The sequence below is a fragment of the Conger conger genome, chromosome 11 (genome assembly GCF_963514075.1).
Source record: "Conger conger chromosome 11, fConCon1.1, whole genome shotgun sequence".
In the NCBI taxonomy this organism is placed as follows: Eukaryota; Metazoa; Chordata; class Actinopteri; order Anguilliformes; family Congridae; genus Conger; species Conger conger.
Genome location: NC_083770.1, coordinates 28,933,769 through 28,954,128, shown reverse-complemented (window position 1 = coordinate 28,954,128; position 20,360 = coordinate 28,933,769). Strand labels below are relative to the sequence as shown.

The window sequence follows — 20,360 nt, the reverse complement described above, 5'->3', positions numbered from 1 at the left end:
AGCTCAATGTACTTTGAGTCTACATTCGTTGTTGAATCATTGTCATAAACCCACAATGCCCAGTGTTGTTCACACAACAGAGCTCCTTAGGAGGAGCCTGGGGCAGCATGTAGCCTAGTGGCTAAGGTACACGGACTGGGACCCGGAAGATTGGTGATTCTAGCCCAGGTGTAGCCACAATAAGATGAGCACAACTGTTGGGCCCTTGAGCAAGGGCATTAACCCTGCATTACTACAGGGGGATTGTCCCCTGCTTAATCTAATCTACAATATTTTGTCAACTAAATAAGAAATTATTTATTTTATTTGAGCACTTTGCTTGAGGCTCTGCTAACCTTGAGCCCCCCGCCCTCGATGTAGGCCGACACCTCTTCCATGGTCAGCGTGGGTTCATCAGTACGGGGCACAATGCCTGAGATCCTCTTCAGAAGGTTGGACAGGTCGGCCGACACCGTGCTCGTCTTGTAGCTGTCAAACTCCGGAAGCGTCTTGGGCTTGAAGTACTGGAACATGAAGAGGGCGTCGGCCCACAGCAGCTCAACCTGCAGGAAACAGCCAATCACAAAATGTTTTAATATTTTTAAACTGCAATTTCCCATATGACTGGTGTGCTTTAACAACCGCAAAGAAGGGACAGCATAGATTTTACCTTGTGACCGCAAGTCACGATGTGTTGTTCATATTTCTATTAATCTTTGAGTCACACCGGGGATAGCACTGCAAACATTAAGTTCATTACACCTGAGCTTACTTCAAGATCTTTTTCTTTTCATTGTACGACTGGATTAAATATAAAAAAGCTACAAAATCCCCACTCTCATTAATATGTTAAACATACATCAGTAGACATGCGTTCCAGTCTAGTTTATGCAAACTCAGTCGCTTGTCTTCACACTGGCCCAAACCGCTTCAATGCACACCCCCTATCTACCCTGATAGCACCCCCCCACCCCAAATGAATTCATCCCTTCTGTGTTTAGAAACAATTACCACATAAATAAATGAAGGGTTAAATTAGTTACACAGTCACAGCACTACCTGTCTACCCAGAGGAGAGGGTAGAGTGAGTACAGCAGGCTGTCTCTGCCTGTAGACGAAGCAGCGTTCTGCTCGCTCTGCACGCGTGCAGACAGAAGCCGATGTATTTTTAATCTATGTGCCGTCTCCTACATGCAACCTCCCTCCAAGGTTCTCGCGCCGGTCGATATTTTCCTCGCTCATCTCGTGCCTTTACCGCCCGTTTTCCCATTCGCGCGGCTACGGGGGCGAGCTGAAACCGCTACCGCTAATCAGCTCCCCCGGGGCTTTACTACTGCCCCCTGCAGGGAACAAGAGCAGAAGAGAAAAAGATCCCAGGGAGGCACGTGATGGAGCAAGTGTTTATTTTATCAATGCCCATCTACCAGCACAGTCTCCTCCATTGCTTTGCTGCAACTGCAGTCTCTGCTGATCAGGCTCGCTGTCAATCAAAGTATATGTACATGCATAAATAAAGGCATATGATAATAAGAGGGAGATTCTGCATATCCTCTAAAATGGTAAACATGAAAAAAATACATATTTTGCTGCAACGCCAAAGCTGCTCAGTAGAAGTTTGAGATTGTAAATAGAGCGCGATATGAGACGGAGTCATGCCAGCAAAGCCATTTTAACAGTCCCAGAGCTGGCAACACAGAGAGCTTCCAGAGTGTTTACATTAGCAGCAGCCAGACTTCCGAACACACAAGCATGCATGCGCGTGCACACACACACAAACACACTCACTATACAGGCACAAGCACAGTACATACACAAAGCACATATGCACACAGAAGATACAAATGCAGACACATGGAACATACACTCAGTGAGCACTATATTAGGCATTTATTTTAAAAAAAATGTTTTACTTATTGGCCTTCTGATGCTGTAGCCCATCCACATAGAGGTCTGGCACGTGGTGTGTTCAAAGATATAACAAACCTTTCTCATTAACACAGTGTTTTTGCCCACAGAACTGCTGCTCAATGGAAGATTTTTGTTTTTCGCACCATACTCTACAAACTCTAGAGACTGTTGCGCGTGAAAATCCCAGGAGATCAGCAGTTTCTGAGATACTCAAGCCACCCTGTCTGGCACCAACAATCATTCCACGGTCAAAGTCATTTAGATCACATTTCTTCCTCATTCTGACATTTGGTCTGAAAACCAGCCGAACCTCTTGACCATATCTGCATGATTGTATGCATTTAGTTGCTGCCACGACTGGCTGTGTGTACAGGTCGACCTAATAAAGTGCTCACTGAGTGTATACACACAGAAAGTGTGTGCACATACACATAACACCTTGAAATACATGCCCACAAAAACACATACATGCACACACACACATACACGTAATCACAGAATCACAAACAAATGCTCAATACACGGACAAAAATGCACTAAAAATCATTTGTATGCCCGACCACGCATGCAGATTTAAACCGCAGTCTGCACAACTTATCCCAAAAAACGGTAAAGATTTGGTTGCAGAGTCTGATTAATAACCTGATTCAAGGTCCCTGAAAGCAAATCAATGACATGTCTATTGAACAGTTTGACTGAACCGGAGTCTTGTAACCCGCTTGACCAGCTCTAATTACTCAGGAGGCTGTATTCATTAACTAATGAACTCCTCTGAGAGAACACGTTCAGTGCACACACTGCACAGCAACAACAGGACTGCTACCCATCTCCTGCACTTGGCTTCCCCCTAGCAGCCACTCCAGGCATGGCAACCACAGTGCAACAGCATTGCCTAATCCACAAGCATCAGGCACAACTTACAATCAGCAAGCCTGGACTGTAAAATGACAGTAATTTAGCTGCTATACGACACAGGACAAGTGCACCAAGCTCCAAAAACTAAGCAAGCTAAAATCAGCAGAGGAGATGGTACACACAAGGGAGAAGAACAAGGTGACAGAAAATCAGTTACACTATGATCCTCCTGACCATCTTGCCAGAACCAGGGGGTGTCCTATGCAACTGTTGGTATGCCTCCCCTCTAACTGGCCTCAAGTGTTACCTTCTGATTATACATACTAGTGCTTCTCATTATCACAATTCCACAGCTAAGTGCCTGGCAAAGTATCAGGCACTACAGGTATGCTAATGTGCTACTGTGACATCAGCACATGCTTCTTTGCCAGGCACTTAGCTATGGAATTGTGAGAATGAGAAGCACTGGTAGGCATGAGTACGCTTTTCTGAGACTGGCTGGATACCGGTCTTAGCACAATCGTACCATCTTATTGGCTTTTCACTAAACATGTAAGCAGTGCCAGCAGCTCTGCATATGAGCATCTGCTAAATGCCTAAATGTTCATGTGAGCTGAAGTGATTCTTGCCTATTTTTACATATGCCCTTTCTGCATCCCCAAAGACATAAAGGACGTTTTATATCCTGTATACCCTGATCCAATTCCTATATTTAAGTTTTTTCTTTCAAGAGTTCTTTCAACTAGTATGGGCCATAACAACAGGTTCCTGTATCATGTAGTCTTTGAATTCTTGCTTTTGGAATTTTTCACCATTCTTCCTGGCAGAACACCTCTAGCTCAGAAATATAACCTTTTAAATAACAAAGAAAAACCCAAAAGGCTTTTGCACAGGGCCCTTTTCCTTTAAAAAAAATAAACAGTAAAAAATGAACATAAAAAGCAATCTTGCTTTAAAATTTGCAGAAATGTCTCATGTTTAACTTTGGATCATTTAGAGTTCAGGTTTGCTTTCGATCACATACAGATCCAACAGACATTTAAATCAGGGGTGCCCAAATTTTTGCATCCCACTGTACATTAATATCACACTGGGCATAATGGTTATGGAGGACACATAGTCAGGCCCTCATGTTGAGTATGAAATGCAATGAGGGTTTTATATTAATATTATACTGGACATAACACTAAACCGGTCTAACAATTATGAAGGACAGATGGCCCTCATGTTGAGTATGAAATACAGTGAGGGTTGTCAGGGAGCGTTGGTCTGACCTGCTGAGCAGAATGCTCCTCCAGATAGCGGGCTTTGCTCTTCTTGCTGGGGTAGGCATACAGGCAGTAGAAGCACTGCTCCAGGGCTGTCTCCAGCTCCTCCTTGTATGGATGGGTGTCCTTCGAGGTGGAGGCTGCCAGCTCCTTCTGCAGGACCCGCACCTGCGCCCACACCCAGCCCCACCGTGTGCGGTCAGTGTGACACAGAGTCGCACACACCCTGAGGCTCACACTGCCGAGGTCAAACCCAATCAGGGCAAATACAAACCCTGCCAAACAACATGGCACTTGGCCTTGTGAACTATTCTACTTTATTCAGTGCCACACACTGGGTTATTTGGCTAAATAAGTTCAGTATGTTGCATGGCCTAGTTCATGTAACATTCATTTAACCTCAAAGATTGAGTTTTCCATATCTGTCAATGTGAGTGTTGCTCCGCAATGCTATTACTTTAATTACATTATCAGGCAATCGCAATTCCCATCAGCCTATTATTCCCCAAAAACAGAGCCTCTTAAAGGCCGCTTAAATTGTTCTCTCCCTCACCACCACAGTTGAGGTGTGCTTAAAATGGCTACCGCGCATCACACAGGTGGGTGCTACATATTGGTGGTAGTTGAGGGGAGTTTCTCCCTCACTACTCTAAAGCACCTTAGTGCTTTAGTGCTATACAAATGCCATACAAATGCTATACAAATGCAAGGAATTATTATCATTATTATTATAAAGCCTAATTTATCAAGCAACCTTACGTCTGTTCAACAGAGGAGTCAAATGCCTGTCTCAAGTCCCATTTGTCAAAAATGAGCAAACCACAGACATCTGTATATCGGTTGAAAAATTGTTCATCATGAATTACAAGTGCTGACCGTCGTCCAAAGCGCTAATAAGTGAGGAAGCCCTGTCACCCCCTGACGGAGCGCGGGGGCGAGACTCACGTAGAACTTGAGCAGCGCTCCGTCCGAGTTGCAGCACCAGAAGCGGCGGCCCAGGTACTCGTGGGCCGTGTTGAGCAGCATGAGGGAGGAGGGCAGCATGGGCGTGTCCGTGTCGTCTGGGGAACAGGAAGCGCGCGGTTAAGGCGGGGCGCCGGGGCTCGCGGCGCGGCCGTGTGAGGCGTGTCGGAGAGCAGCTCGCCCTACCCTCGTCCTCCGGAGGCAGGTGCTGTCGGAGCAGGCAGTCGAAAGCCGCCTCTTCGTGCCTGATGATGCGGTAGAGGATGATCCAGGGGAGGACGGATGAGAAGTGGGGCTCTTTGGGGTCCTCTGGGACCGCCATGCTGCAGTCAATCAGCTGGAGAGCGCGAGGATGCACACATACACACACACACACACACACACACACACGCACGCATGCACACATATACATACACATACACACATAAAAACAGTAAGGGGCAGGACCCGGACAGAACTTCCTGTTACACTGGAAAAACCTTGGTCTCAACAATTGTTTTAATCTAGTATTAAGACATAAAGGGCCAGTTTAACTGACAGAGATTAACCCTAGTCCTAGATTAAATTTAGATTCTCCATACAAAACTCTATTTAGTTCAGGACTTAATCTGTGTCTGTAAAACTGGGCCATAATTTTGAACATCTTGAAATGAGCAAAACTCACAAGCGATATCTTTTGATTAAGATTTAAGATATAAGATTTTAAGCCTAAATATAAGATGAAAATACTTAAGACCTTTTCATAGTGCCTAAAGGGCAGCCGTGTGTACAGCTGAGAGAGGACGGCAGTGGGGGCTCCAGACCTGGATGAGGTTATTGGTGAGGCGGGCCAGGCTGGCGGACCGGGGGGCGGTGTTCAGCAGCTGGGGGTTCTGGGACAGGCAGAGCTCGATGCCGCCCAGCATCTGCGTGATGGTGGCCACCCACTCCTCCTTGGCAGAGGGCGAGGAGGGCGACACGCTGGTGAGCTGCTGAAGCGCTTCGTTCAGGGCCACCTCCGAACACTCCAGGCACTGCTGCAGGTCCTGCTGCTTCAGCAGGGAGCTCTGAGACCCCAAACCACAGCGTCCGTTAGAGAAGAACACCACTCCCCTCCCCTACCCCTCCACCACCCCCCGCCGGCCCCCTGCGTACCTGCAGCAGCAGGAGTTGGGCCGGCCTCTCCGGCACAGAGCTGATGAAGTCCAGGGCCTTGAGGCGCCCGGAGCCCCCGCAGCTGAGGGTGGGCCGCAGCAGCCGCACCACGGAGTCGTAGTCCCCGGACTCAAAGAAGCGCTGGATCTCCTCCAGGGACTGGCAGCGCTCCAGAGATTTCAGCTTCTTATCAATCTGTCCAGGGCAGGAGCAGAGGGCTTATACACTGAACATACACAAGCATGCTAAATACACATACACAAGCATGCTAAACACACATACACAAGCATACTAAATACAGATATAAAAACATGCTAAATTGCTAAATAAACATACACAAGCATACTAAATACAGATGTCAAAACATGCTAAATTGCTAAATAAACATACACAAGCATACTAAATACAGATATCAAAACATGCTAAATTGCTAAATAAAGATACACAAGCATACTAAACACATGTACACAAACATCCTAAATACACATTACAAAACTCACTAATTACATTACAGTAATGCTTCAAATATCACTGATATTACAGCACTCAAAAGAAACAATAGATGAACAGTTATTCCACCTACTTATAACCTCCACCTACTTAAGTGTTAAATGTATGAGGGTACCCGTAACTGCATTTAATGGGCAAAGCCTGGAATGGGTTTGGATTAGATTAGACCAGAGACACATCTACATATGTTCAGTCCTATTCCGAAAGGTCTTGTCCGTAATGAGAGCGCCCCCCTGAGGAGCGACTGACCTCGTCCACAGAGATGGACGCGTCCACTCGGAGGTTGGGCAGGTAGATGGTGTACTTCTCCCCTCCCTCGCCCCCGGCCTGCTGCCCCGCCTGGCTCCGGAGCATCCCCGTGCACACGTCGTAGCTCTCCAGAGCGTGCTCCATGTCCCCCTGCAGGAAGGAGGCAAAGGGGACATCCAGGACCCCTTCATCAACAAAGCTAAACTTCACAATCAGATACACATTAAAAGGAAAAAAAGGACAGATGATGATTTGTCCTATAGACTTGGGTCCAAAATGTAATTCAAATACTACCAAAAGTATACAGAAATCACAGGTCCATGCTGCAAAACTATTTCATGTGTAGGGGCAGCCTGTAACCTAGTGGCTAAGGTATATGACTGGGAATCAGAAGGTTGCTGGTCCAAGCCCCGGTGCAGCCATGATACCAGCAAGGCCCTTAACCCCACATTGTAACCCCACAAGTGGAGCAAACCCACAGTGAGCCTCTACCTGCAGGGCCTGGAATCGGGCCTTCAGCCAGTAGACGCGCACCAGGAAGGCCAGCCAGCCGTCCTCGAACAGGTCCCTCTGCGACGCGGCGAAGGCCAGCTGCAGCAGGTCACCCTGGAAGTGCAGGCCGGGGAACCCGGCCTCCCCCAGCTCTGCGGGCTGTCCCAGGGTGCACTTCCGTGGAGACACTGCAGGTTAAACACACACAGAGCTGACCGACTCCATTCTATTGTCCCGCCGATGTCACACAGGCCGATGACATGTCTGAGTATTACCAGTCTTGCCTTTGGTGAGTGACCACTGCTCCAGCTGCAGCTCCATACAGGAGAGACTCATCACCATCATGTCCTGCAACGAAAACACCAGTCAGCTTTCAGGAACAAATCGGACAACCAGTAACAGCCGGTCAGAAGCAAAGAACAACAAGCTCTCTCAAGAAGAACACCAGTCCGTGTTAATACAGATCTACACTCGAGAGAAGAGGTTTACAAACTTTCTCACAGCCTCCTGAAATGAGCCCCTGTTGCGGACAACCCCTTGCACAATAAAAAGATGAATATGTTACATTATACAGGCTGGACTGCAGTGGCTATGCAACACACTGCATGAAATAATTTCTAAATAATGTCATTACGTATCGTATATTATATCATTAACACTTTTTAGTAGAATATAAATATTTCATAATTACAATCGTAGTTCACTGTAGTCAGAGAGCATAAGAAAAACTCAACAAAATGTTGTTAGAAAAACGATTATCCACCCGCCCCCCGGCCCTGTGCCCGTCTGGTACCCGGATGTGCTGGTTGTTGCAGTCCCTGAGCAGGGGGTTGGGCAGGCCGCTGCTGTGCTTCCTCCAGCTGCAGTACACCTCCAGCACCACGGCTGCCAGCCCCGGAGGCCACTCCTCCAGGAACTTCTGCCCCACCGCCTTCAGGTATCGCATCATCAGCTCCAGAATGCCGCTGTTCACCATGTTTTTCAGCAGGAAGCTGTGGACGTCGTCTCGCTCTGGGTGGAGAAACAAGACAACGACACTTCAGACAAGACAACGCCTTTCAACAGTCTACATGTTCTGGTGAGCCAGAAATATTCGCCGTCACACCCACCTGATTCCATGAACATGATGGAGTCGACGGGAGAGCAGTTGGCACCCGGGTGGAGCTGGGAGTCAGGCTTCACCTCCGACTGCGCCTCGTAGTTACTCAGGCTCTCCTCATCGTCGTCGAAATCAAACTTCTTCAGCCTGGGAGGGGAAGCGGGAGGTGGTGAGGAGATGATACCGCACGGATGTGTTACACGTCTGCAGTTTATTCGTTTTCACAGGCGTACCTGGACGGGAGGAACTTGAGCAGCAGCTCCTGGAAGTCGATCTTCTCCTCTTTCTTGCACTTAGTGTTCCTGACGCGAGCCGAACGGCGCTTGGCCGTCTCTCCGTTCTCCTCCATCGTGCGCTTCCGCTTAGTGGCTTTCTTCACCTTGTCACTGAGAGAGCTGTCCACTGCTGCAGGGCACAGACAGAGCACCATGTATGTGCCCAGAGCACACCCATATACACACAGTCACCTACATCTACTGATGTATAAGAGCATTAACATACAAATGTCCATTACAACCAGGCATGGCTCGCTTCTGCTTCAGCAAATAACAGAATGCTGAGGCTTTCTGAGGCTTAAAGAAGCCATGACAAACAAGAAATGGCAGCATTTGGTCTTCTCAGGGCAGCTGGTTCATTGTCTATTACTACAGTTATTTAGCTGACAATTTTATGCAAAGGAACTTACAGATGATTAGACTAAACAGGGGACAATCCCACCTGGAGCAATGTGCGGCCTTGCTCATGGGCCCAAAAGCTGAATGGATCTTATTGTGGCAACACCGGGGTTTGAACGACCAACCTTCCAGGTCCCAGTAATGTACCATAGGCACCAGGCTACAGGCTGCGCCCATGAAGATCAGGTTTTGTAAATGAAGAGAGCTGATAGGGCCTCACCCATGATGGGGGCTGACGTGGTGACCTCCACAGTGTTCTGGCTCTGGGCGATCTGGGCCAGGGTGGTGGGCTGGGGGATGGGGGGCGGCTCGCTGACCGGGGGCAGGGAGGAGCTGGGGCTGCTGCAGGGCAGGGTCTGGATCACGCTGACCGGGGTGAAGGTCTGTGGCAATGTTTGGAGGCGGGCCGGGTCCCGGTACTCCGACAGGTCGATCCGTCTTCCCAGGCCGGGACGGGGGGGCTCACAGGTGGTCTGGTGCCTGTACATGGCCAGCAGGCTCTCCCCAAGACACTTCCACCTGAGCCAGCAACAGAGGGCAAGGTGTCTACAGGCACTGCTCTCCCACACAGCGTACACCAGGTTCAGAAAGTCCTCCCCAGTATTTTGTTCCAACCACCTGGATTTGCTAATTACCACAATTATTCAGAGAGGAGGTAGAACTAATTAGTGAACTAAATAAGCTGAGTGCATGGGGTTGAAAAAACACATGGCAGGACTTATACTCCATGACCCCGAGACTTTTCAGTTCTGGTGTTCACACATTCTTATAACACTTCAGTGAACTGCATTCATTTCCACAAATACACTCTCACACAGAAACTGGTCTGATCAGTTACACCCCTGTAGCAAAGTACCTTACATATTTACCTCATTTACCAGGCGAATTATGAGAAGACCCACACTAATATTACCAGAAGGCAACAAAAAGATAACCTTGCAGAGCACAGTGCGGTGTGGGTCGGTGGGAGGGCAGGGCGACGTACGTGAAGTAAGTGATGGGCCGCACCAGGACCAGGTCGGGCTTGGGCTCCTGGGCGGAGAGAAGCTGCCGTCGCCGGCGCAAGTCCAGCCCCTCCTGCACGATGACCCGGGCCTCCTCCTCCTCCACGTCCACCGAGTGCACCGACATGTCGCTGTGGGGTGGGGGCGGGCACACTATCAGGGCAATGCTGATTGGCCAGTGCTGCTGCAGCCGCTTTTCGGCTGGTGCTGCGCTGGTATTTTCCACGATCTCTCCGAGCCGGAAAACTCACCATTTCAGGAACATGTGGAAAGAGTCCTTCCTCAGACAGGGCTGCTCCTGAAATATGCGCTCCTTCAGCACCAGGCCCTTGGTATAGCAGTGGTCCTTCTCCAGGGCTTTGCAGATGAAGTACAGGCAGCCTGGGAGTGAAGAATCGGACTGAAGGCTCTTCAAGGACTGAGGCAACATACACCAAATTACAGCCCTAAATTCATCCCAGAGCAGCACAGAAAAGCCCAAGCCCTCTGCTCTTTCCTTCTATTCCTTCCACAGTGCACACTTCCCTGGTTAACTTCTCCACATCAGGAGCAAGTGCTAAAAATAAAACTGTGATAGCTGTACTCCTGTGTCTACAGGTGCCACACGACTTTCACAGCAGGCCAGGTTTCTGGAGGATAAAGCTCACTGACTCTGACTTTGTTTGGCACTGCTTCAGGAGAAGAGATAATCAGGGCTTGGTTTGGTTTGGTGTGTGTGTGTGCGTGTGTGCGTGTGTGTGTGTGTGTGTGTGTGTGTGTGTGTGTGTGTGTTGTGTGTGTGTGTCTGTGTTTTCAGTGAGCTGGAGCCCCTTAGAGCCACTGGGAGGGGCACAGAACTGATGACCAGCCACTGAGCAAACTGAAAGCTGTGTGATGTATAATTGATCACAGGAACTGATGACAGTTTCCCAGCTTTGAGCTGACAGTCAAGAGAAAGTACTGGCAGGTACAGTGACGTTCACCCAAAGAGGTTTCATAATTGCAATTAATTTCTAAATGCATCCATTTTAAAGCCAAACACTTTAGTGGGATTTGTCATCCACAATTCATGAGCTGAGAATTAGAGGGTTCTAAATGTGTTCTGAGGGTTTTGAGATATTCAGTTTCATAAATTCCAAAATGAATGGGCTCCAAGCAGATACGACTAATAATTTCATACTTTTAAACAGTATTTTTGCATAAAGCTTCACACATGTATTTAGTGCCCTATAAACAACATAGTTATGACACCAATTCATTTTTTCAAAAATAGAACCTTATAATTTCAAAAATAGAACCTCAGCTCACGAATTGTAAAACACACTTTTGAATGTGTGTGAACATCATAATTAAATTAAATTAGACCGTATACACAACAGTGCACACACAGGTCAAACGCATGTGTAAGACTCACAGCTGTAGTCACTGAGTGTGTAGAGCACAGTGATAAGGTTGTCGAGGCAGGGCCAGTGGTCAGGGTTACAGCGCAGGCCCTCCTCGAAGGCATGCCGTGCCAGCGGGACCTTCACCAGCCGCATGGCCACCTGACCAATCTTGTACCACATGTTAACATCGGTGGAGTCCAGCAACACGGCCTGGGGTTACAATCAGAAATATGTCAAAACAATACATGGCTGGACAGTTTTTCCAAGTACAGCTACAAAGACCCTTTCTGATCACCCATTATAGGAAAAACTATACCTTTTCTTTTTTTTTTTTTTAAGTTAGAGAGTACCCCCCAAGCTCTCAAGAACACCTAAAAATGGCATGCAGACAGATTACGGATGACATGTTCATTCTGTCAATTGACAATCCCTCTGCATGCAGTTGTGCTGCACAAAGCTCTTGTCGTGTCCCAGAATGGCTTTACAGTACCTCTAGGTAAAATTCCATGGCGGTTTCAAGGTCGTCTCGGAACACAGCCAGGCTGGCCAGGTTTTTGTAGGTGGAGTATTTCAGCATTAAACCTGGGTGTTTGAGGCCGACCTTCTCATCATCCGAGGGCATAGCCTGAGGAGAGACGAGAGGAGCAGAGATGACATTCCAATCAGAGATGTCCGCTGCCAACACATTACAACATGGGTTGTGCGAATGTCAAAAGTCGTACCTCCTTGAGAAGTGGGGTTTCAAGGAGCTCATGGTAGGCCTTGGCAGATTCCTCAAACCTGTCATGCTTTTGAAGATCCAGTGCTTTGTGATATAATGCAAATGCTTCAGCTTCCTGGACAAGGTTACGGAAATATAGACTATATTGAAGTGCATCGATTGAGAGGAGAAAAACACAACATAATTGCCAAATCTCTGAGGCTGTAACTATGTGGAGTCTGTTATGAATATTGTATTTCTATTGCAACACTTACGGTGACATTAAAGGCTAGGCAAGTAGCAAACAAAACAGGAAAATAGCAATGTTAGTCTTTCCATGCATGAATGAGGGATACTCGCACCATGTCCTAGCAGGCAAACATGAATTTATCAAGAAGCAAATGTATCCAATCTGTATCTAACTCTGGATGCATACAAGTCATGTGTTTTGTGGGACAGTGAGGACACACCTGAGCTTCCTTCGTCTGGCTCTTCTGACTCTTCAAAGGATCCTCGTGGTCGTCTGCAGCCCCAGAGGCTGCATTCAGTGCAGCAATTCGGATCTACAGGGCAATTAATAAAATAAAAATGTTGCTTAAAATATGAATGTTTACAAACACACACAACATATCCTACATCAACTGATGTTACACCTCACAAACAAATGTAAACAGCATAGGATTGAAGAATAGCTACCATGATTTACTTCAGCACCATCTGTCACCAGCCGTTCCAGGCAACAAGTCCTACAAAGAAAAAATGCAAAATTTGTAAAGACGATGCATGCTGCTGCCGATACACAATTGCCAACAGTAACGTTGACGTTAAATATTTCCAAAGGCTGGTATTTACAAACTAGAAGTTCAACGATATGTTGCAATAGGCAACTAAGTATACAACCAGATAACTAAATATTAGAAAATATTCTGCACGTGTGAAAACTAAGAATGCATCTCTAACGTAACTAACGTGTTAACTTGACGCCCTAGCAACAAAATGAGCTGAACAATGTGATCTGCACGAATGACGCTGTCTTTCATTAGTAATCGTTGCAATATTAGCTAGCCTAGCTTCTAACTAGTAAACAAAACATTCTAATACAGGTAGCGCTAGCTAGAAATGGGGTATGTAACTAAGCACAAGTTCTCATTTCCATTGCAAACATTAACTTGTTTCTTGGTTTGGATAACTTGGCTAGCAAGCTAGTTGATGTTAGCTAGCTAGCTGCAATTGTGTTTCACATCCCGCTAAGCAGCATTTCGAATACTTGAAATGCGAGGTGTCATGCGCTAGCCACTCGAGAACCGCATTCCAGAACAAACCAAATCCATGAAGATCAATTTTTGTCTTTAATATCCATACACGTATAAAAATAATAATTTTCACAAATAACTGTAATAGCGTTACCTGACAGGAACGCGAGTCCGCCCTGGACTACTGTTTGACTGGTCTTTCACCAATACACCTTCTGACTGGTCGGCATATGACGTTCACCGGTACACAGGGTCCAATCAAAAACGTGAATACTCAGCCTAACGTTCATATTGAAGAGATTGGAGCAGTCAAATATTATCTTGATAACAGATATTATTTTATTACACTGTTCTAACTGAACAAATTAATAAAAGCGCATGTATGTTCACCCTCTTACAATCCACGTATAAGATTACATGTTGCAAGAAAGGTAGGGCGAATAAGCACACTAGCTATTATATATGGCAAACGTTTCCCCAAGAAAATTGAGAATCATATTAAACAGCCTAATTTCAACCAAAAATTTAAAAACATATTTTGTGCATGGGACACAAACTCGTTGCTGAATCTGATTAACTAAAAATAAAAATAAAAATAGAATCCTTGCTTATACTACTGTACATTACAAAATGTATGCATTATAAGTGTATTTGTCAATTAATTAATTAATTAATTAATTAATTAATTAATTAATTAATTAATTATCCTAACCTGCTTATCCTGAACAGGGTCGCAGGCGGGCTGGAGTCTATCCCAGCATACATTGTGCGAAAAGGCAGGAATACACCCTGGACAGGTCGCCAGTCCATCACAGGGCACACACACCATTCACTCACACACTCATACCTATGGGCAATTTAGACTCTCCAATCAGTCTAACCGAAGGAAACCGGAGCACCCGGAGGAAACCCGTGCAAACACGGGGAGAACATGCAAACTCCGCACAGAGAGGCCCTGGCTGACGGGGATTTGAACCCAGGACCTCCTTGCTGTGAGGCGGCAGTGCTACCCACTGCACCATCCGTGCCGCCAATGTAAACAAAATAATAAAAAAGAACAAAAGGAAGACAAATATTAATGAGAAATTTCTTTATTAAATACAATGAAAGACATATGTATACTCAAAGTTGAAAACCCATCACAAACGAAATAATTTCTTCTTTTATACGGACACAAATGATCAAATCCGCTTCTTGGCCCGCTCTTCCTGTTTAAAGGAGTAAAAAAGAATAAGAAAATCAGTGTCACATTTCCACTCAAAACAGATCAAAGTAATCATGCTACTGACAATAAGTTTTGAGCAAAACACACATTTCTTCAATGTTGAGGCAATATTAGTTGAAAATATCCACATTGTCTCCTGTGGAAGTTACCTTGATTACATTCCCCAGCTCCAGAAGGGTCTGCTGATAGTGGTCCTCCATCCCCTTAAGGCTCTCAGGCTTAACAATCTGCTTCTGCACCCCAGGGCTGCCAGCATCCCTCAGCATCTGGAGGAAGTTCTTCTCCTGATAAAACAAGATACGTGAACCTCCTTTCTTCTTACTACATCGTACAACCAGAACCCAACATCACAAGTGGAAACAGTCTGAACTCTGTTGCCGTTCCCATCACTCAGTCCCACTTGCAACTGAGGCAGTTCCCAGCATGGCTTTCCTTATGTATAATCTGGACCATTCAAATCCGTAACAAATGTTGACTGAGTTACAAATGTAATGATGTATTACTATCTATGGGGCATTGCAGCCTTGCCTGTATTCCCAGTAGGAATGTGAAAGCCAGTCCAGCTTTCCCTGCTCTCGCGGTCCTCCCCACCCTGTGGAAAACACCAGAAATACCAACCTGAGTCTGCTAATACAGCAACCAAATGTGAAATGCATGTAAACTTTCTATTTTGCTCATGACTTTTCTTGGTTACTTACCGATGAACGTAAGTCCGGATGAACTGGGGTGCATCATAGTTCACGACACACTTCACCCCCTTAATGTCGATGCCACGGGCTGCAGCGTCAGTGCTGATTAACCTTTATTAAACAAAAATGACCAATACACAACACATACCAGTGCGGCTTCAAAAAATGGTCAAAATTACTCTGAATGCATATCTTTAAAATGAGACAACACATTCAAAACTATATACCATTTTCTAAATCAGCTGCAAAACAGGAAGTATCAGTACTAGTATATCACACACTCACATCTGGATTTTTCCCTGTTCAAAACCCTTTAGGGCTTTCTTTCTCTCATTAGGGCTGAGCCGGGAAGAGAACTCTGCCACCTGCACACCCCCAAACATCTGCACCAGCAGGAACAACCTGTGGGGAAGAGCAACGAACAAACCATCAACACTGCACAAATGTACATTCTGAAATGCAAATGCACAACTAGAGATTTGGCAAGTCCATCTTTTGGCTAAATCGAGGGGGCTTGTGCCTTCACCTGTGGGCCGCCTCTCTGGAGTTGGTGAAGCACAACACCGGGCTGAACTTCAGCCGCAGAAGGAAGTGGAGGATGAGGAGGGGTTTCTTGCTTAGGGTGCAGGGCACATAGTACTCCTGGAAAGGCACAGGGCATAGGCAGCTCACTAAGGGTGGTCTAACACAGTAACACATTTAAAATAGTGCATTAAAATTGCTATTGTTACAAGATCAAATTTAAGAGGCTTTTAATTGTATTGTTTATCCCATCTCACTCACTAACAAAGAGGGATATTACCAAACAGATCAACCATGGACAAGTGATGAGCATGAGATTTCATGGGCTCCCACAATGGCTAGAATTGTAAAGATCTATCAATCACTGGCTAGTCTAAGCCAATCACAAGGTTTGCTCTGCATTATGAAATTCAGTAATTGGTTCAAACAAGTTAGTCGATTTGGGTGTCATGGAGCTTAATTTATGACTTAATTTAGCTTAATGTATAAAGCTGTAGCTAAGACTGAGCTGTGTCAGGCACACACCGTCAAGCCCTGGGGGAAGTTGAATCTCTCTTGGGGCTGGGAGGTGGCAGTTGTGGAGGAGTCCGTTGCTGGAAGTCGGCTGTGGACTGAACTGAAGAGACGGGGCTGGTGTAGACCCAGCTGCTGCAGCTTCTCTGGGTTTTGTGTCAAAGTGGCTGAAAAGAGCAGCTTCTGGAGTGGCATCTGGGGCTGGGACAGGCTGTGAATGAGCAGAAAGTAGCAAGGTAGCATTCAAGCATTTGAAATGCACTTTAATATTTCCCTTGTATTGTAAAGGGGAAGACCCCATCCTTGCATCACTGAGACATTTTAAGGAATACCAGAAGGTAATCGGTTACCTTGCAGCAGTGATTGGTCCAGGCTCTGTTCTCCTGAAGATTGAGGCATCAGAACCACTTCCAGATTTGTACACAGCCTTCACCACCTGACTCAGCCACGACTGGTGCATACTGTCAATCATCCGGTCTGCCTCATCGATTATCTACAGGCACACGCATAGACTAATCAAGACCTTAACTTTGCACAAGCTTGTATACATCACCATTGCAGACTTCCAGAAAACATACAACTGGACTCTGTGAGCCCGTCTGATGAGTTAATGTACACAGTACTCACAAGGAAGCGTAGATGTTGCAGACTAAAATCTGCAGTCTTATTGATATGGTCTACCAGCCTGCCAGGGGTTGCCACGACGATGTCTGCAAGGCTCCGGCTTTGGCCTCCACTACAGTAAAGAGAAAACACAGTTTGTGCACTACTCTACTACAACTACATTACAGAGCTCCACAACCCTTAAAGGCCCTGTTCAATTAAAATCATCGTACTTCACAATTATATGGTAGACCATGTGTCACAGTCTGTAGGGCAGCCAACCGTCGACTCACATTCAAATCTTCATGTGCCTCTGTAGAAACTATCAATATTGCAGATTTGTTAATGCTGTGAATTTGAAAAGGTATACATCCTGATATAGGGGCTTAATTAGCATTAAAGACAATAAAATGTTTAAAGGATCACAAGTCAATTTCCTAACCAGCGTGATTTCACTGTACAGTACCTATTCTCCACAAGAGAGGCCTGCTCAGCCGCAAAGGACTTCTGCCCGGTCACCATGACCACCTTCAGCCCGGAGCCTTCGGCATATGATGAGAAAACTTTACACACCTGTCACAGGGTGGGAAGAGTTTAAAGGTGTGGTTAGAGCAGACTGAACAACACTGTAGTGGTCCCTTAATCTGAGTAGGTTCCTCATCCATGTAATGAGAGAAGCGAGAAGACCACAGCTGAGAGTGCCATGGTCCTGGTTACCTGCTGTGCCAGCTCTTTGGTTGGCAGCACCGCCAGAGCCCGGACTTTGCGCACCACCCTCTGTGACAAGGCCTACAAAGAAGAGCATGAGCACAGCTAAATGTTTAAGGCACAGACGTTTTCTCCAGAGTATTATCTGATTCTGTGATACTATACTAACCTGAATGACTGGGATGACGAAGGCCAACGTCTTGCCACTGCCAGTAGGTGCAGACACACAGATGTCTCGAGGCCTGTAGCCCCCTCTGCCGACTAGTAGCCCATGGCACACACTCTCGAGAATGGCAGGAATGACCTCCGCTTGCACTGCATGTAAGAAAACCAGAGACCATGATTCTAGTGGCCATGTCACACTTGTGAGTGTGGATTTAACGCATCCAAACAATAGGTGGCACTGTTACCCTTTTACAATTGAGGAATCCTTGCACCACGTAAATCTAGTACTCCATCACCATGTCCATTACGGTGCATGAATTAATGCACCAAGCATAAGTATACCATTTTATAGATCTATTTTTTAAATACAGGATCATGCCATACCAAGTCTGATTATTTATCATAGGCATTAGCTTAAAAATATTGTACCACAATCTACAATGATGCAGAATAATATATTTAATTTCCCTTAAAGGCTTTAGGAATGTGGTGGTAAATGAAGTGAATGATAGTGTCATTCTGCTGCCATACTGGGAGAACAGTTATTTTCACCTGGAAAGAAGTGCTTGATCCCATTATTCTCCAGTTTCTTCAGGAGTCTGGGGCAGATTCCCGTGATGTCTTCAACTGGGACCAAATTCTTGTTTATATCCTTCTGAACCACATCTGGCTGTGCAAGCCACTGGGGTAAAACCATCTGAACCTAGGGCATAAAAATGAAAATAAATAAATAAAATAAAAACATATCCCAACATTTTTAGACAAAAATATCCTATAATCAGCAAGATTGAGAATTCCCATAACATGTGGTGTGTCTTCATTGTGCCGACAGGGGAGAAGAATGAGTACCTTCTGTACAGTTTTTTTCTCAAATCCACCCAGGATAGTGAACCCTGATTGAGAGAGGCCCTTTTCTGAGTTCACTGTTGACTGGTCAGTCTGTTCCTTTGTTTCTTCCGGGCTCACGTCTTCAACTCTCTCCTCCTCCTCATCCTTATCCTCCTCCTCCTCCTCACTGTCTGACTCTTCTGGTTTATCAGCTGCCAAAACACTCTGCTGCACTGACTTCTTCTCTGTCTGCACACTTTTTTCCACCTCTTCTTCTGAAACATAAAATAATTATGCCATGACAACAGCTACTGGCCACAGGGAAATGTGCAGATATCAATTTCCGCAGTAATCATTACAGATATCAGTAATACATATTGAATTAAATTAAATTATTTACCTGAGGAACTGCTTTCTGCCTCTTCCAATTCTTCTGTTTTAATGTGTTTCCTTTTCTTTTTCATTCTTGACAAGGAGTTCTTTCCTGTGCCTGTTGGTGCACTCAAGTCCTTGTGTTCAAACTGTAAGGTTGTGTCAGACAACCCTTGGGCAAGCTCCTCTTTCTTCCTCCTTTTGTGTCCTTGTCCCAGCGCATTTTTGTCCTTGGGTTTTCTTTTTTTCTTTGAAATAACCTCTTCACCAGACAGCTGAGCCTTGCTCTCCTCTTCAGTGGCAGATTTCTGCTGCTGTCTTGCACGGGCTTTCTCCTGCAGCTTTGCCAGAAGGGCTTTGGATCGTGATTCATTGCTAGATCCATCATTGTCATCGTCATCTCCAAGGTACCTGAGAAAACGCAACAAGCGTAATGCATGGTATAAACAGGAAATAGTATTCAGGAGAAAAAAAGAGTAAAAACAGAGCTCTAAACAAACTTCCGTTGCACATTATTAACTGTAAAGCTAACTTGTAATGTGCAGCTATAATTTCATACCAATCCAGTGCGGCATGTTTTCAAATGTAGTTATTTACATTTCTAATATCTTAATTGAATGAGCTGAAAACATTTCCCATTTCTAATACAATTAAACACAAATGTCTACTTCTACAAATCAGCTGCTAGTTATCAATAACCTCGTCAGGTATCAATGTAGAGAAACACCAGGAATTGCCATCGATTCAAAGTTAACAGGACTACTGGACAGGTAGCTACATATTCATCTTCCGTAAAACAAGATAAATATACAGACCTATTTATCAGGAAAAGTGCCATCTTCAAATAGAGTTGTGAAGTAACGTTAAAATTCGAAGGGAGCAATGAGCAAGCTAGTTCGTTTCTACTAGCTAGCTACACCGGTAAGCAGTATGAGTTGAGTTATGAGCAGCAAACTAGCATATTTATATCACTGCTTTCGCTGTCACATAATCCTCGTATTCATTATGTTTACAAACTACAGGTTTAAAATAAATGTAAAGAGCCCACCATGTGTGTGCCTGATTCTTCGACGACTAATGATGACGTAGGTCGCTCAATAATGACCAAACGCTGAAATGGTATTTTTTTTAAAAAGAAGAAAAATCGATATTTTCATTTCATAAACACAAGTGTCTACATTGCTTGTATAACTGTGCTAACGGGTACTTAGATAAGATTTGTATAATCAACAAAACAAAAAGTGCGGTCATTTATGCATGTTTTTAAAAAAGCTACTCTTCCA

The 20,360-nt window shown here is 45.4% G+C and overlaps 2 protein-coding genes across 5 annotated transcripts in view; both read right to left on the bottom strand.

Annotated features, from left to right (window-relative positions):
- cabin1 (calcineurin binding protein 1) overlaps positions 1-13,652 on the bottom strand; it is a 71,476-nt gene extending 57,824 nt beyond the window's left edge. For 3 of the 4 annotated variants that reach the window (XM_061259874.1, XM_061259876.1, XM_061259877.1), the window contains exons 1-21: positions 13,607-13,652; positions 12,896-12,945; positions 12,670-12,762; positions 12,222-12,335; positions 11,990-12,124; positions 11,529-11,709; positions 10,387-10,516; positions 10,117-10,266; positions 9,352-9,650; positions 8,691-8,862; positions 8,468-8,604; positions 8,152-8,369; positions 7,634-7,706; positions 7,359-7,546; positions 6,867-7,016; positions 6,108-6,302; positions 5,777-6,019; positions 5,160-5,310; positions 4,956-5,071; positions 4,017-4,178; positions 336-542 (exon numbers count right to left, since the gene is read on the bottom strand). In XM_061259874.1, the coding sequence (XP_061115858.1) occupies positions 336-542; positions 4,017-4,178; positions 4,956-5,071; positions 5,160-5,310; positions 5,777-6,019; positions 6,108-6,302; positions 6,867-7,016; positions 7,359-7,546; positions 7,634-7,706; positions 8,152-8,369; positions 8,468-8,604; positions 8,691-8,862; positions 9,352-9,650; positions 10,117-10,266; positions 10,387-10,516; positions 11,529-11,709; positions 11,990-12,124; positions 12,222-12,335; positions 12,670-12,762; positions 12,896-12,898 (3,117 nt within the window). In that variant the 5' untranslated portion in view covers positions 12,899-12,945; positions 13,607-13,652. The remainder of the gene's footprint in view (positions 1-335; positions 543-4,016; positions 4,179-4,955; positions 5,072-5,159; positions 5,311-5,776; positions 6,020-6,107; positions 6,303-6,866; positions 7,017-7,358; positions 7,547-7,633; positions 7,707-8,151; positions 8,370-8,467; positions 8,605-8,690; positions 8,863-9,351; positions 9,651-10,116; positions 10,267-10,386; positions 10,517-11,528; positions 11,710-11,989; positions 12,125-12,221; positions 12,336-12,669; positions 12,763-12,895; positions 12,946-13,606) is intronic. The other variant, XM_061259875.1, reaches the window with a different exon arrangement.
- An 875-nt stretch (positions 13,653-14,527) lies between these two features.
- On the bottom strand, positions 14,528-20,185 carry ddx51 (DEAD (Asp-Glu-Ala-Asp) box polypeptide 51). Its single transcript, XM_061260975.1, has 16 exons — positions 19,893-20,185; positions 19,106-19,488; positions 18,727-18,980; positions 18,430-18,580; positions 17,882-18,027; positions 17,722-17,793; positions 17,471-17,577; positions 17,029-17,137; positions 16,752-16,894; positions 16,414-16,612; positions 15,893-16,008; positions 15,652-15,768; positions 15,376-15,477; positions 15,206-15,269; positions 14,827-14,961; positions 14,528-14,660 (listed from the first exon to the last, which is right to left on the bottom strand). Exons 1-16 carry the CDS (start codon positions 19,913-19,915, stop codon positions 14,634-14,636), a joined length of 2,148 nt encoding a protein of 715 aa, XP_061116959.1. The 5' UTR covers positions 19,916-20,185; the 3' UTR covers positions 14,528-14,633.
- Positions 20,186-20,360: the final 175 nt, after the last annotated feature.

Bases quoted from the DNA above. Each gene is read 5' to 3' on its own strand.
- ddx51 (XM_061260975.1), bottom strand. From the start codon at position 19,915: ATGGCACTTTTCCTGATAAATAG. The intron at 15,769-15,892 runs GTGAAGGCACAA...TCTTCCCCACAG, and splicing joins TCCAGAGAGGCGGCCCACAG to GTTGTTCCTGCTGGTGCAGA. The intron at 15,478-15,651 runs GTGAGTGTGTGA...TGTTTAATAAAG, and splicing joins GAACAGGGAAAAATCCAGAT to GTTAATCAGCACTGACGCTG.